Source organism: Podarcis muralis, chromosome 4, assembly GCF_964188315.1.
Source record: "Podarcis muralis chromosome 4, rPodMur119.hap1.1, whole genome shotgun sequence".
Taxonomy (NCBI): domain Eukaryota; kingdom Metazoa; phylum Chordata; class Lepidosauria; order Squamata; family Lacertidae; genus Podarcis; species Podarcis muralis.
In genome coordinates, this window is record NC_135658.1 from 61,636,931 (window position 1) to 61,651,179 (window position 14,249).

Here is a 14,249-nt window from a genome sequence, read left to right on the forward strand (position 1 = left end):
AGAGCTTTTTAAAAAGAAGGCTACTTCCTGTTATATGTGCTAGATGAAAGTTGAAAGATAAGTTGGGAATTAAATTTTCATTTAATTTGATGTTGCAGTTCAGTAATGGCTTGATTGCTTTTACCTCCATTCTGTTTTTTTTGCATCTGGGCTCATCCACATGTCTGCTTGTCCCATGCTTTCTAACCACAGGTCTGAGAGGTTTTTCACTTGCCCTGCTGCATTCCCAGGAAAACCCTGCTGTTTACTTCTGAATCATAGCAAATGTCAATAGGGTTTTCTGTGGATTGATGTTCTGATTCAGGCATTGTGTCTCTTGGAATAATAATGGGTTAATATATTTCTTAAGATACTACTTTTGTAATCTAAACCATGTTTATTTCTTAGTATGCATCTTTTATTTTAGTGAGATTTGATAACTGTTCCTAGGTCTGAGGCTTATAATTGAAAGGCAATTTGATGGTATTGAGCTTAATATTGTCCTTGCTCACACATTTGTTTAAGGATTTCTGGTACGTGGAAAGAGCAGCATAACCATTCCTAATGTCCCATAGCAGTAGCATGCCCTCCAGCATAATAAACAGAAACCATTTTTCTCACTAGGACAATCTTATCTGGCTGAATCCTATTTCAAAAGTCTCAGCACATGCACAAGGTTCCCATTTCAGTCACCAGTACTTTGAATTAAAGTATTTTAGGAAGACCTCCATCTGAGATTTTGGAGAATCATTGTCCAGTGGAAATTGTACCACCAACAGTTTGACATTTAAAATACGAATTTCTGTAAACTTCACTAACCAAAGATTCCACTTGAATATCAGTAATAGAAATCACACTGTAATTATGAAGGAAGGGCAGGCTTTCATTTTATTTTTGGGGAAACTAATGTGTCAACTTAAGAATAGATTTTACATTACACTGATGATCTTCTTGACACTGAGAATACAAACTGCTTAGAAAACTGATTATGAGAAGTGGCTCCCTATGTGGTTCATGTAATTTTAATTGTGCAAGCAGAACAGGAAAATATTTTTCCTGCTATGTTTAAAAGTTATTGAACCACATAGAAAACTGTATCACAGAAAACAATTTTCCAGGTGGTTACAAGTCCAAACTGGCTATATTTTTGATGGCAACCATGAACGGTCCCTCTTCTTCATACATACAATCACTCACTCAGGTGAGCACCCATATGTAACAGAATCATATGGGTGGAACTTCATTCCACCATTGCTTTATTGGAGTAACTCTCCACCTAGTCTATATATGTAGTCTGTAAACATATATCTGGGATTAAGCTGCATTAAATAGTAGAACGTACTTTTGAGTAAACATATATAGGATTGCATTCTGAGGAACTTTCCAATTACATTTCTGGAAGTGTTTTCGGTAATTAACAATATTTATGGCAGATGTTCCTCTTGATGCATTCAAGAAGTAGATTAGGACATAAGGAGCAGGTTTTGGCAAGGAATACTTGGAAGTTTATGTTCACCTGCTGGAAGCACTGAAATTTCAACAATTTGGATAGAAAACCTAAGGACCTGGCCTAAAAGAGGGAGTCTACAGCTGAGGAAGGGGTCTACAGTCATCTGGCAAGAATCGTTGTCCTTTCTAGTTCTCAGGAAACAGATGCAGCTGGATAGTATTTTCAATTGAACAAGAATCAAGACCAGACTGAATCTTCTTTTCTGCCTGACTGCCAGAGAGGCCTATTTAGGTTTGGTCTGTTAAGTGATTTTGTATCATGTTCCACATGCCCATGTGTTATCATCCAAGGACAGACTTAAGTCAGAATCTTGCAGTAAGACTTCATAACAACCTTCTCTTTTCAGATGTCTTCAAATCTTACAAAACTGAATGAATGACCTCATGTTTACATTAGCCATTCAGTGAAACACTGGCCATTAGGCACTCATAAAGTACCATAACTAAGGAGTATCATATATATGGCAAAAAGGAAAAAAATTGCTGAGCATTGCACAGCAGTGCTATTGGAATTTATCACTTTCTGGAATTTCAAACTATATAGCCTATAGCTCAAATCAAATGGATCTGGGAAGTCACCCTTAGTAATATTTGTGTAGGAAATTCATGCTATGTGTAGCAGTCCTGACAATGTTTTAGATCGTCTAAGGAAATTAAGATCCCAGGGGAGAGATTTTCAGATAATTCATTGGGGAGGCAAGTTTCATGACACACATGCTTAACAAATACATTATAGTACAAAACTGAATTTAGTGGTTTGATTTGAAGAATTTTCAAGGTCAAGACCCTGTTTCAAGAGAAGTTTTATTTTCAAGACAGTTGACATCGGACACAAAATGAAAGACAAACTCACCTAATAAAAAGACAAAGAGTTCAGACTAACACAGCTACTCTTTTGGAATCCATCTAATAAAGCTTTCAGATTCAATTTACTCTCTGCATATAGCTTGAGGAATCTCTGGAGGTCATTCACAGCGTGTGCTTCAACACCAACAGGGAGAAATAATGAAAAGGACTTGGATAAAAAGCTGACACTATGCCTTCAAAATTGCATGAATAAAAGCATAATACGCTAGTTAATGGTTGAAATTCTCTGTGTTTTATAAGATTTTCTCTCTCAGTCTCTGTCTTAATGCATGGATTTGTTACAGTACTAGCTTAGAGAATAAACACGAAAATAAAACATGTAAGCCGGAAGTCTGATTTAAACCAATAGAAAGTATGTTGGTACTTCATATTTAACTTATCCTATTCCACTCCAAACACTTGGGATTAATTTCTGCAATACAGATACACAACTATACTTTATATGAGGAATATTTGTGACCTTTTGCTAGTATTAAGAGCATTCTTCAGTGTGCAGATCTGAACATATTTTGCCCCAATCTAGAAATAACCTCACACAATGAAATCTAGTTAGCCTCCTTGGAAAGCAGATGAACATTTGCACCTGTATGACGTAAGACCGGCAGGAAGGTTCACTCCTAATGACAGACAGCCGCATGAATGTGTGTATGAAAGAGAAAGACTGTGGGGTATCACTAGCCGCTTTTGCACTGACTCTGCCTACCACCGGCATGCAGCCCCCAGAAGTTTAGCTGCAAGGAATTGTGTGGTTCTCTGGATGACTCCAATTTCTCTATCATAGCATATGCAAAATAATAGACTAAAAAAAAAGTCTATAATTTAAAAATATAGTTCCCCAATATTTTATTTTATACATAGGAGGTTTGCTTGTATTGAATATTTTCTACCATTATTATTGTTGTTGTTATTGTTATTATTATTATAATATTTATATTTATAGAATTCATGTACCGCCCTATACTATACCCAGAGGTCTCAGGGCGGTTCACAGAACAAAATAAAAATATAAAACCACAAAATACATAATCAAAATAAAAACAACAACCCAGTCTTTATTTAGATGCTAACAAGTAACTTGTGCAAGCAAAATCAATGGTCCAGATCTGATAAAGCTAGAAAATCGGAAAGACACGACATTGTTTTAGAGACTATTTTGTAATGATATCAAAATGAATTTTTGCACTGAGCTATGACACAAGGTTCTCAAGCAGCAGTCACTTTTGGAGGAGAGATCAGGGTGAGCTGATCAATCATCTTTAGCATGGCCTCAGGAAAGTTTCCCAGGGGCTGCCACAATAACAGTAACTTACAGGAGACTGGAATTTGAGATAGTTTATCTTTCAGGAAGATTTTGAATGGAGTAATACGTCCTGGCTGTGTGAACTTTATTAATGGGACTCCAGATTAGAAAGATAAAGTATAATCTTTAATCAGTGTCAAGGCTACTACTTAATCAGTGTCAGTGCCTGCTAAAGCCACAGCTGTAAATGGGTACAGATACGAAATTTTTGGGCATCAGAGATGAAGCAGCCAACTGACTGTTTTTAAAGCCAGTTCTTCTGCAGTGTTTTATCTCTAAACATTTGTCTCTAAATGCCTTTATCTATAAAACTTCTCTCATCAGCATTTTAATCATGAATATGTATTGCATTTTCAAGATAATTCAGCTATTATTGCTTTTGCAGAGCTTTCAGCTATTGAAATTGAGATTATGGCTTTTAAAGTTCACACCCATTTTATGTATTCGGAAACATACTTTTAAGATGCAGTGCAAAAGACTGGAAACAAGAATGGTTTCAGGGTGGAAAATTACTTTATTCTTCTCTGTGAAAAGCAGACCCAGAGTTTTGGATGTAGGTATTCTTTCCTTCCCAGCACCCTTGATGCACACAGCGACTTGTTTGTGGACACTGGTTTTATGCAAGGATGGTTTGCATGCAAGAGTGTTTAAGCCAGTTTATCTGTTCTCATAACAGCTAAACTGAAATAGGTATGAGAACAAGGAAGGGAAAAAATGTGCTTAGCTTTTTAAAACCCACCTTCATACTTCTTTCACTAGTTCTGTTCAAATCACTTAATATACATGCAGAACTTGCCCTTGGTTTTCTGATTTGTGGCACACCCACCATAATTTGATTCTTGGGATTCAAGTTTACAGTACCTTCATAGCAAAGGTGCCTAACTCATGGCCTGAGGGGCCATATATGTCCCCTAAGGAGTTTTTGCTGATCCTCCAATTCCCCTAATAATTTGACTGCTGGATCTGCAATTGGGGGGAGGGGGTTAAAAAACGCCGAGCAAAAGTTGGCGCTGTTTGAACTTCCCATAATGATTTTTAGCAATAATATCTCTTTCTCTGGCTTGCAAGCAATTCACATGACATCCTCCTTACACTTGCTAGAGCTTGTGGCCAGAGGGTGGTGATGCACCACCCTTAACTGAGCAAGAACTGAGGGAGGAGGAGAGATGACTTCTATCTATTAGGTGATGTTGAGGAGTCAAATTGGGAACCTTTAGATCTGAGAACAGTTGCCCCATCTCATAGGCTATTAAACTGCAAGACAGCATTGTATCCTCAGGTCCTGGACTAACCTTACCCAACCTCCCGGACAGAAAAGACTACAAGAGAGCCTTCTGTTCATCTAAGCCTTGCTCAAGAAACAAGAGGTGCATCCACGCCATACATTGAAAACACTTTTATGCCACTTCATGGGTGAATCCTGAGAACTGTAGCTTGTTACCTTACAAGTGTAAGGTTCTGACTTCGGCAGAGCTAACCAGCTTCAAAAATATAAGATGGGGGACACCTTGCAAAAAAAGCTCTAGGGGGTCTTAGTAGACCACAAGCTTAATGTGAGTCAATAGTGTGATGCAGCAGCAAAAAACCTAGTGCTATTCTAGGCTGCATCAACAGAAGTATAGTGTCTGGATTAAGGAAAGTCATAGTACCACTCTATTCTGCCTTGGTCAGACCACACCTGTAGTACTGTGTCCAGTTCTGGGTGCTGCAATTTAAGAAGGATATTGACAAGCTGGAGTGTTTGCAGAGGATGGTGACCAGGATGATCAAGAGTCTGGAAACCAAGCCTTATGAGGAATTGTTGAGGTTATTGGGTATGTTCAGACTGGTAAAGAGGAGTCTTAGAGGAGATATGATATCCTTCTTCAAATATCCAAAGGGCTGTCACAAGGAAGATGGAGCAAGATTGTTTTCTCCTGCTCTAGTGACTAGAACCTGAACCAATGGCTTTAAGTTACAAAAAAGAAGATTCTGACTAAACATCAGGAAGAACTTTCAACAATAATAGCTGATCAACAGTGGAACTGACTCCTTAAGGAGGTGGTGGACTCTTCTTCATTGAGGTTTTAAGTAGAACTTGGATGGTCACCTGTCATGTCTGCTTTATTTGAGATTCCTGCATTGCAGGGGGTTGGATTAAATGACTCTGGTGGATCCCTTCCAACGCTACAGTTCTATGATTCTGAGAAGACAGCATAGATAGGGACGAAACTGTGATCAATTTTCATAAAAATGAATTAATTCAGCTGTTGACATAAATCAAAGCATCTATTTAAACATATTTTATTTTTTAAGAGAACCCATTTTGGCTTAATTATTTACTGCTCCTAACCCCTCCACATTAACTCTGTTCTTACCTGCAATTGGCTAGACTTTTCCACCTTTACTGTAACAAGGAATGATCCCTGTGGAGCTAACAGTTGTGTTGTGCTGGGAAACAGCTGTCAGAAGCTACCCCTATTCATCTTCCACCTTCATCTCTGCAGTTGGATATGTCATGACTGCATCTCAGCCAGCGTTCATTGACCCAGAAAGGCAAGTTCAAACTAAATCCTCTGCTTACTAGCAGAACACATTGGGTAAATTTGGCATGCTCATGTTTTGCTTCAACCTAACAGTTTCAGGTTGCAGTGGGAGAAGGTCTTACTTGGTACATGTGCAGGCATTTTAATGTAACATATTAAAAAAATGAAACAATTCCACACATGTAGTTCTAAACATTATCCGTAGGAAGTTTGTCCAGCTCTACATCTTGCTCACACTGCAATGACATGGAAAGGCTTAAATTATCTAGTTCATGAAAAATAACAGCTCAAACTTAGTCTTCACTGACCTCATTTAATGCTGTATTCCCATAGCTTCCATGCTGTGATGAAATATCTTTTAGACATTTCTCTTTGGAACAGAGAAAGGTTAACATGATTATGTTGTCTATAAGAGAGATGTTTCAGCTTCTGCAAATGTTTTATTTTTGGATATAAAGAGATGAGAAATGATTTATACAATAATCTTACATCAAAATAAATTTTAACTGATTTGATATATCATGAAAGACTAGTCTTTAAAGGACTGCTCATGTTTCATGGTTCTTAATGCTGTCAAGGCAGCATTCCTAGGAAGAGGCTTCCCAAACATCTGACAAAATTATGATGTCAGATGATGGATCAGTGGTTGGTCCCTCTCACCTGTCAAAGTTTTGCCCCAGCCAGCCAGGTACAGATGTAGCTTGCTGGGCCAAAACAGTTGCCTACTCCTGGTTTAGAGTTTTTAACTAATTGTAGATACACAGTTTATATATATTTTTAATGAATTTGTATTGTAACTGTAAGTCACTATAAACCTTTTTACTTTTAAAATATGCAAAATCATTTGCTTATTCGATTTAATCAATAATAATAATAATAATAAATTTTATTTATATCCCGCCCTCCCCAGCCGAAGCCGGGCTCAGGGCGGCTAACAACAATAAAACAGTACAACAGTACAACACAACACAACACTCTAAAATCATTCATTATAAAATTAATTCAAACCAAACCAATGGCAACCATTGGGCCAGAGCTCCGCGAAGATTGCCGAAGGAGGGAGTCAGGCTGTGCCCTGGCCAAAGGCCTGGTGGAACAGCTCTGTCTTGCAGGCCCTGCGGAAAGATGTCAAGTCCCGCAGGGCCCTAGTCTCTTGTGACAGAGTGTTCCACCAGATCGGAGCCACAGCCGAAAAAGCCCTGGCTCTAGTTGAGGGCAGCCTAACCTCTCTGTGGCCTCATTGGAATGCATTAAAATAATCTGTTCATGTAGTTTTTTGAATTGAATAGACAGGTTATTTGTCTAAGCGAAGATGTATGATGAAGTACAAAATATATTTAAATGAAAAATAATCAAATGTAGCACTTTTGTCTAAAGCTCTGTCTGTTCATCCATCAGGCAAGCTGCTGTTGGCCTGAAGGAGCTGTTAAATGTAACTTGAAATATGTGGGTAGAAAGGAATTGATATGATGATTTGGGAGCTATTCTATCAAGAAAGTGTGTTGATTTGTATAAAATAAAAAGTAAAAGCCTGAGGTGGAGGAGAAAGAAAAGGGGAAATTAGATGGAATCAGCATTAAAGCTACTGACTTTTCAAAAGTGATTTTTTAAACAACAAAAAAGAAGTATTTGTAATTGATGCAAAGTATGCAGCATCAAAACCTAGAAATCAATATTAATGTTTATCCCCCTGCCCCTGGATTTCAAGATGAAACAAATTCACTCTTACCCTAAATCTACCCATCCCCTTGTTGCTCACTCCTTGACATTAATGTTTAAAACATATTAGTCATAAGACTTTATTCCAAAACGTCCAACCTCTGTCTTTAAGGCGGCTAATCTGATGGTAAATGAAATGAGATGACATTTTGGAATTGCTACCATAAATTGTAACTGATGTGTGAAATGAAAAAATTATCTATTGTGGAAAGGAATGGCAGTCATTGTGCAGACAATCTTATCTTTTTCTCTGGGAGGAGTAGGTACAAAAATTCACCACAGGTAAACTCCTTGTAGGCAAAATATAAAAATCAAGATTCTAAAAGGCACTGTGTTGGTTCTTTTTGTTGTAAGCAGAAGTAGGTAATACTGAAAGTTTGAGAATTAAAGAAAATAGTTTTCAAATTGCTTGTTTTAGTTTGCAGAGATATATCTAACTAATTTTGCATATGCATTTTAATTTTTATAACCTTATATTGTCCTCAGAGGACTTGTCTGGTGTGTGCTACAACAAAGTAGGTGAGGGTTGCTTTCTAGCTGTGCTTTGAAGACTGAACTTTGTGAATTTCAAAATTGGCTCAGGTGGTACACAGTTTAACTTTATTAAATCAGAGCCAATAAACAGAGAGGCTTAGAAGGTGATTGTACCCTACGTCTATTTATGTGAAAGTGTGTGAATTAGTAAGTGGATTATGTGGAGCTTTAGGATAATAGCACAAGATATTTCATTTAACTTCCCTTGGCCTAAGTGCTATTTACTGAACCTAACTTGAGTTTGGCTATTAGTACTTACTGCTTTTATTTTTGATATGCTATATTAAGACTACATTTTCTCGTGTATATTTCTAGTAAAATAAACTGCTTCATTCAAAAGGCAGGTCATCAGGGCAGCCACTACCATTAGGCAGATTGAGGCAGCTGGAGTGTGTGTATGTGGGTGAGTGGCAATGGTAGCCCCTCCCTGTCATTCCTTCCTGTTCAATAACAGAAGAGAATAGCTTTGTACCCTTTAAGCTGGGCTGATGCCCTCAGTGTGGTGGTGGTCATTCTTCCATTGCCGGTACAGTGGTATCTCGGTTTACGAACTTAATCCGTTCCAGAAGTGCATTCTTAAACGGAAACCGTTCTTAAACTGAGGCATGCTTTCCCTAATGAGGCCTCCTGCCGCTGGTGCCCTTCCACCGTTTGGATTCCGTTCTTAGACCGAGGTAAAGTTCACAAACCGGGACACTACTTCCTGTTTTGCGGAGTTCATAAACCGAATAGTTCTTAAACCGGGCTGTTCTTAAACCGAGGTACCACTGTATTGAAGTAAGAATCAGCTTTCCAATCCAGTTGCAGAATGGAAAGGGGTGTCTCATGTTCCTTGTCTCATGTAGCAAAATATTTTGAGCCAGTTCTTCAGGGCACAACAAATTGGTGAATTCAATCTAACATATATGGTTCACATATTCCTTTCTTTTACTTTCTGCCTAGTTTTCTGAAAATGTGAGCTGTATTTTGTATATAAGCACATCAATTTCAATGTATTACTGCGATCTTTGGAGATTCAAAATATTCTTTAAAGGCTGTGCAAGTTGGCAAAGCTGAAATCCGTGACATTTGATTCCATAGTTATGCTCATTATGTAAGTGCACCATTTTTCATGAAGGAAAACAGCTGATATTCATTGTTTGTGGCTGTTACCAAAAAAACCCTCTCTTTTGTAGGCACAGGATAAATCTGCACATTTTCCAGCTGTATGTGTTGGTCTATACATGCAGAATATTTGTATGTCAATGTTTTGTACACCTTTGGGGAGATAGTACAGTGGTACCTCGGGTTACAAACACCTCGGGTTACAAACACTTCAGGCTACAAACTCCGCTAACCCGGAAGTAGTACCTCGGGATAAGAACTTTACCTCAGGATGAGAACAGAAATCGTGCAGTGGCAGCGGGAGGCCCCATTAGCTAAAGTGGTACCTCAGGTTAAGAACAGTTTCAGGTTATGAATGGACCTCCAGAATGAATTAAGTTTGTAACCAGAGGCACCACTGTCCTGGGTTGCAAGCATTCTTTGCCCACTCTGTATTTAACCATTTGCCTGGAACTCATAGACAACCAGGACTTCCATGTGGACAACCTTGTGGAGGGACCAGTCATTTCTTTCCCCATTCACTTTATAGAAGGCAAATTTTATTATTACACTACTAAGAGACTAGTCATCTGTGTATCTGTTGTGGCTAAGAAGAAGTGGGTTAAACTCACTATGTAAGGAAATGCAAGCTCTGGTACCATCTAAGCAGGCTAATAAATAATCTTGCAGGATAGTAATTTTTGTGGGGTTATTTACACAGATATTCTATGTGTTTAGACTGGTGCATATAAATAACATTTACTCCCTGCAACCTATTATGCAAATTGTTTCTTAGCTATGCACATCTAGTACATTAATTGTTGAATTATATCCTAGATGCTTTGTGTCTGCTCGTAGCAGCTACCTCAAAAAGTTGGGAAAGGATCATCAGGAGCATCTTTTCGGCTTACCATTTGCTCATGGCAGGATAACTTATGATGCTTTCTTCTAAGATAACAGGAAAGGTTGCCATGGGGACATTAGCAAACTGTTGTGTCCTAATGTAGCTGGTTTTGTTCCTCCACATCTGGTCGATTAATATGCAGCCAGTAGTTCCAAGGTTTTTTTTGAACTTGGTTTTTATAGTTTTTTCTACCAAGTCTTGAATCCAGTATATATTAAAGGAGGAAATGTAGCACTTAGCATATAGAGATTACATTTAGCTAGAAAAAAATAGAAATTTCATTATAGGCAGCTAAAATAAATTTTTGTTTGCTGTCCTGCACATAGCTACCTGGTAGCTAGTGGTTGGCATCCATCTGTTTTGGGAGACAGTAAAGGAGTTTACTTCGCCTTTGGAGGTGAAGTAAATCTATTGGAAGATTACAGCATCTGCTGTGGCTGTAGAGACTGATACGGGAGATACTGTACATGTTTTGTTGCAGCTGGGGCAGATGAAGGTGTCCAGTTGTCCTTCTGCAGATTCACCATGGTGTTTCTTCTGTCTGAGGTTTCATTTGTTTCCATGAGAATTACTCTGAGTGAAGTGTGGATACATTCAAATATCACCTTTGTCAGGAACTCACAAGGTGGCTTATGCAAGCTTCAGCCCCCGCAACAACATTAGTTATAAGATAATAATATTTTCAGGATAATTGTAAGATAGCGTACAAACACCCAAAATGCAAAATAAAACTGCTGTATCACAGGTTGTGGAAGGGCTGAAGAACCCCACCATTTTCACACTCCAAATGTGCAGCAAGGTAACATGCCAGTGGTTGTTTCCTGCATACTTTTGTGTGTAACATGAGACTTGGGAGTCCATGGCTAACAGCCTAGGAGTCATTGCTTACTAGCAGCTAATTAGTGTGGATTTTAGGTACCCTTAGTAAGGGGTGAGGTTATCAAGTCAGATCAAATTTATAGTCCTTCACCTTCCACTTTTAGCCCAGGCCCTGCCCACCACTGGCATATGACCCCCCAAAGGGTTACTCAAAATGAATGTGGCACTGGGGCTGCAAAGGTTTACCCACTCTTGCCCTAAACGGTTTGGGTACAAGCTTTTTAAAGAACTGCCTTCACCCTGCCTGCATTTTAACGTCATAAACAGAGCTCATTACTAGCTGGGGTCCAAAAAGCCACATCTTTACAGGATGTTAGGAAAGCCCTAAAAACCCACCTAATATTGCTTGCTCTTCCCTGAGCTGTATCTTAATTTGTTGGATTGGATGTTTGCTTTGATGCTGTTGCTGGTTTTTATTAATGATTTTGTTGTTGTTGTTGTTGTATTGGTTGTATTTTACTCTTTCGTTCTGTAAGCTGCCTTGGGAAGGTTTTTATCCTTGCAGGTGGCTTCCAAATATTTTACATTAAAAAAACAACAGATAAAAATAAATACATATCAATGACTTTAAAGGAAAGAGAATACCCTTGGTGTCCACGGGTAATGCAGACATCACGTGAATTTGCTAAAATTATCATTATAGTGAATAACTATGTCAGTAAATTAAATTATTGATCTTAGCTATTTTATTCAATGTCACTGCATTTTTCTTCCCTTTCAGTAACTTCTCCTGGCCAAACTGTTACTGTGGTAACGCAAACTCTGGTAACCAAGGAAACTACCATCTCCAAACAAGAAATGCCATCATCTTTGCTTCTGGAGGTGCCAGCCCTGGCTGAATTCAATAAGGCATGGGCAGACCTCACTGACTGGCTTTCTCTATTGGATCGAGTGATAAAATCCCAAATAGTGACTGTAGGCGATCTTGACGAAATCAATGACATGATCATCAAACAAAAGGTATGTGAAATATCTACATACTGAATTTTATGCCTGACAGAAATAGCTGCTACAAATGGAACAATTTAAACAGGAAGTATATTAGTATACATTGCACACATATTCTTCAGCAAATTAATTTTAAATGTGAATCTGTTCTGCTTTATACCAGTTTTCAAATGTATATGACAATTATTAAGATTTGCAGAGTGAAAATAAAGGTAGAAGATCAAAATGAGATCAGTCTATATATTGCCTTTACAGCGAACCAGTTACTTTGATATTTAGACATCAATATACTACTTTCTCAGAAGTCAGTAAATAGGTTGAGTATTACATGATGCAAGCAGAATAAACCAACATCTCTTTACCTTTTTATGTTAGAATATTTCTCTAAGAACTTTCTGAGAGGTTTGTATCCTGCTGTCATGCTATTACGAAAAGCTTCTCAATCCCCTTAAAGAAAAGAGCAGCTCATTAATGCAAGTGTTTTGTCAGCAAACTTTTAAAGTGCTACTTATCATTGAAAACACACAAAAATGTGGAAATATAGAAGCATGGACAAAAACAAAACTTTAACTTCAGCAACTCTGGTGCAATAAAAGTAATTTGTTTATTATATAGCCTGTAAGTAATTACCTGCCTCCTAGATTTAACAACGCTCAATATAAAATATCTAGCTTACATGAGCAAAACTTTAAGTGCTTCACTTCCATTCCACTGATCCTTTCAAGAGTGCATCAGACTCTTTGTTATACAGCATTGTCTCCTTCAAATGCAAATTCTAATTTAGTCTATTTAAGGCATGGTTGTTGTTTTTTAAAAGTATATGTGTAACAAGCAATCAGAAAGTTGATAATATACAATGAAATGTTTTTAATTAAAATCTAGACCTTACTTGTATGAAAATGATGATCCATGGGTAAGAATCTTAGACTTTAGGACCCGCCCCCTTACATAGATAGTGCTATGTTAGCACTGACTCTTTTCTGCTAAGGGTAACAATGCAAATGCTAAATATTATCTAAATGTGCAAACTTTTTTTTAGTCCAGGTGAAAAACATGTGACCAGGAGCTATGTTACGATACATAACTTGATTGTGGCTGTATCTCAGCATTATTATTTTTTATTAAGGTTCACTTACTCCTTATTTCAGAAGATCATACTAAGCCTTACCCATTTGTGATTGGGGATATACAGGATCTTTCTTTGAACATGACCTCAGTAAATTAGAGCATAAATTGATCAGGTTCCTTTTCAAAAAGTGTATGAAATGCATATGATCAGGTCTCAGGGCTGGGGTTGATGTCTTAGCCACAGTTAATATTAACCTTCATCTTCACTAGGATTTGCAATGTCCAGTGTCTTTACTCCTGGTCACATAACCCAGGCCTCTTACTCTAAATCTTCATAAAACTTCTTAGGATTATTTGTCTCAATACATGCACACAAACATAATTTTCGGTTGCCAGACATCTCCATAGTCTTCAGGGCCTTCATCTCCACATGTAGCCCTTACACTAGGTTTCTAGGTGTATAAATTTATGCTACAGTATTCACCCCTACTCGGACTGGGATACAATCAGGGTAGATTGGCAGGAGAGAAGTGAGCTTCTTCATTCTACATAAGAGCTTTTTTTTAAAGCTTCAATTGTGTTTTGTAGAACATACTGTGACGTGAGTGTTGGTCTAAAAGGAACAGAATCTTCTACAGTGGTACCTCGGGTTAAGTACTTAATTTGTTCCGGAGGTCCGTTCTTAACCTGAAACTATTCTTAACCTGAAGCACCACTTTAGCTAATGGGGCCTCCTGCTGCCGCCGCGCCACCGGAGCACGATTTCTGTTCTCATCCTGAAGCAAAGTTCTTAACCCGAGGTACTATTTCTGGGTTAGCGCAGTCTGTAACCTGAAGCATATGTAACCTAAAGTGTATGTAACCCGAGGTACCACTGTACTTCTGTCTGCTGCCAATGTACAAGAAGAAAACTGACATAAAATCAACTAAAATC

At 38.1% G+C, this 14,249-nt stretch overlaps 1 protein-coding gene across 9 annotated transcripts in view; it reads left to right on the forward strand.

The window, feature by feature from the left end:
- DMD (dystrophin) overlaps positions 1-14,249 on the forward strand; it is a 985,465-nt gene that overhangs the window by 688,728 nt on the left and 282,488 nt on the right. For all 9 annotated transcript variants that reach the window (XM_077927390.1, XM_077927397.1, XM_077927392.1 and 6 more), the window contains exon 51: positions 12,021-12,259. In XM_077927390.1, coding sequence (XP_077783516.1) covers positions 12,021-12,259 — 239 coding nt within the window. The remainder of the gene's footprint in view (positions 1-12,020; positions 12,260-14,249) is intronic.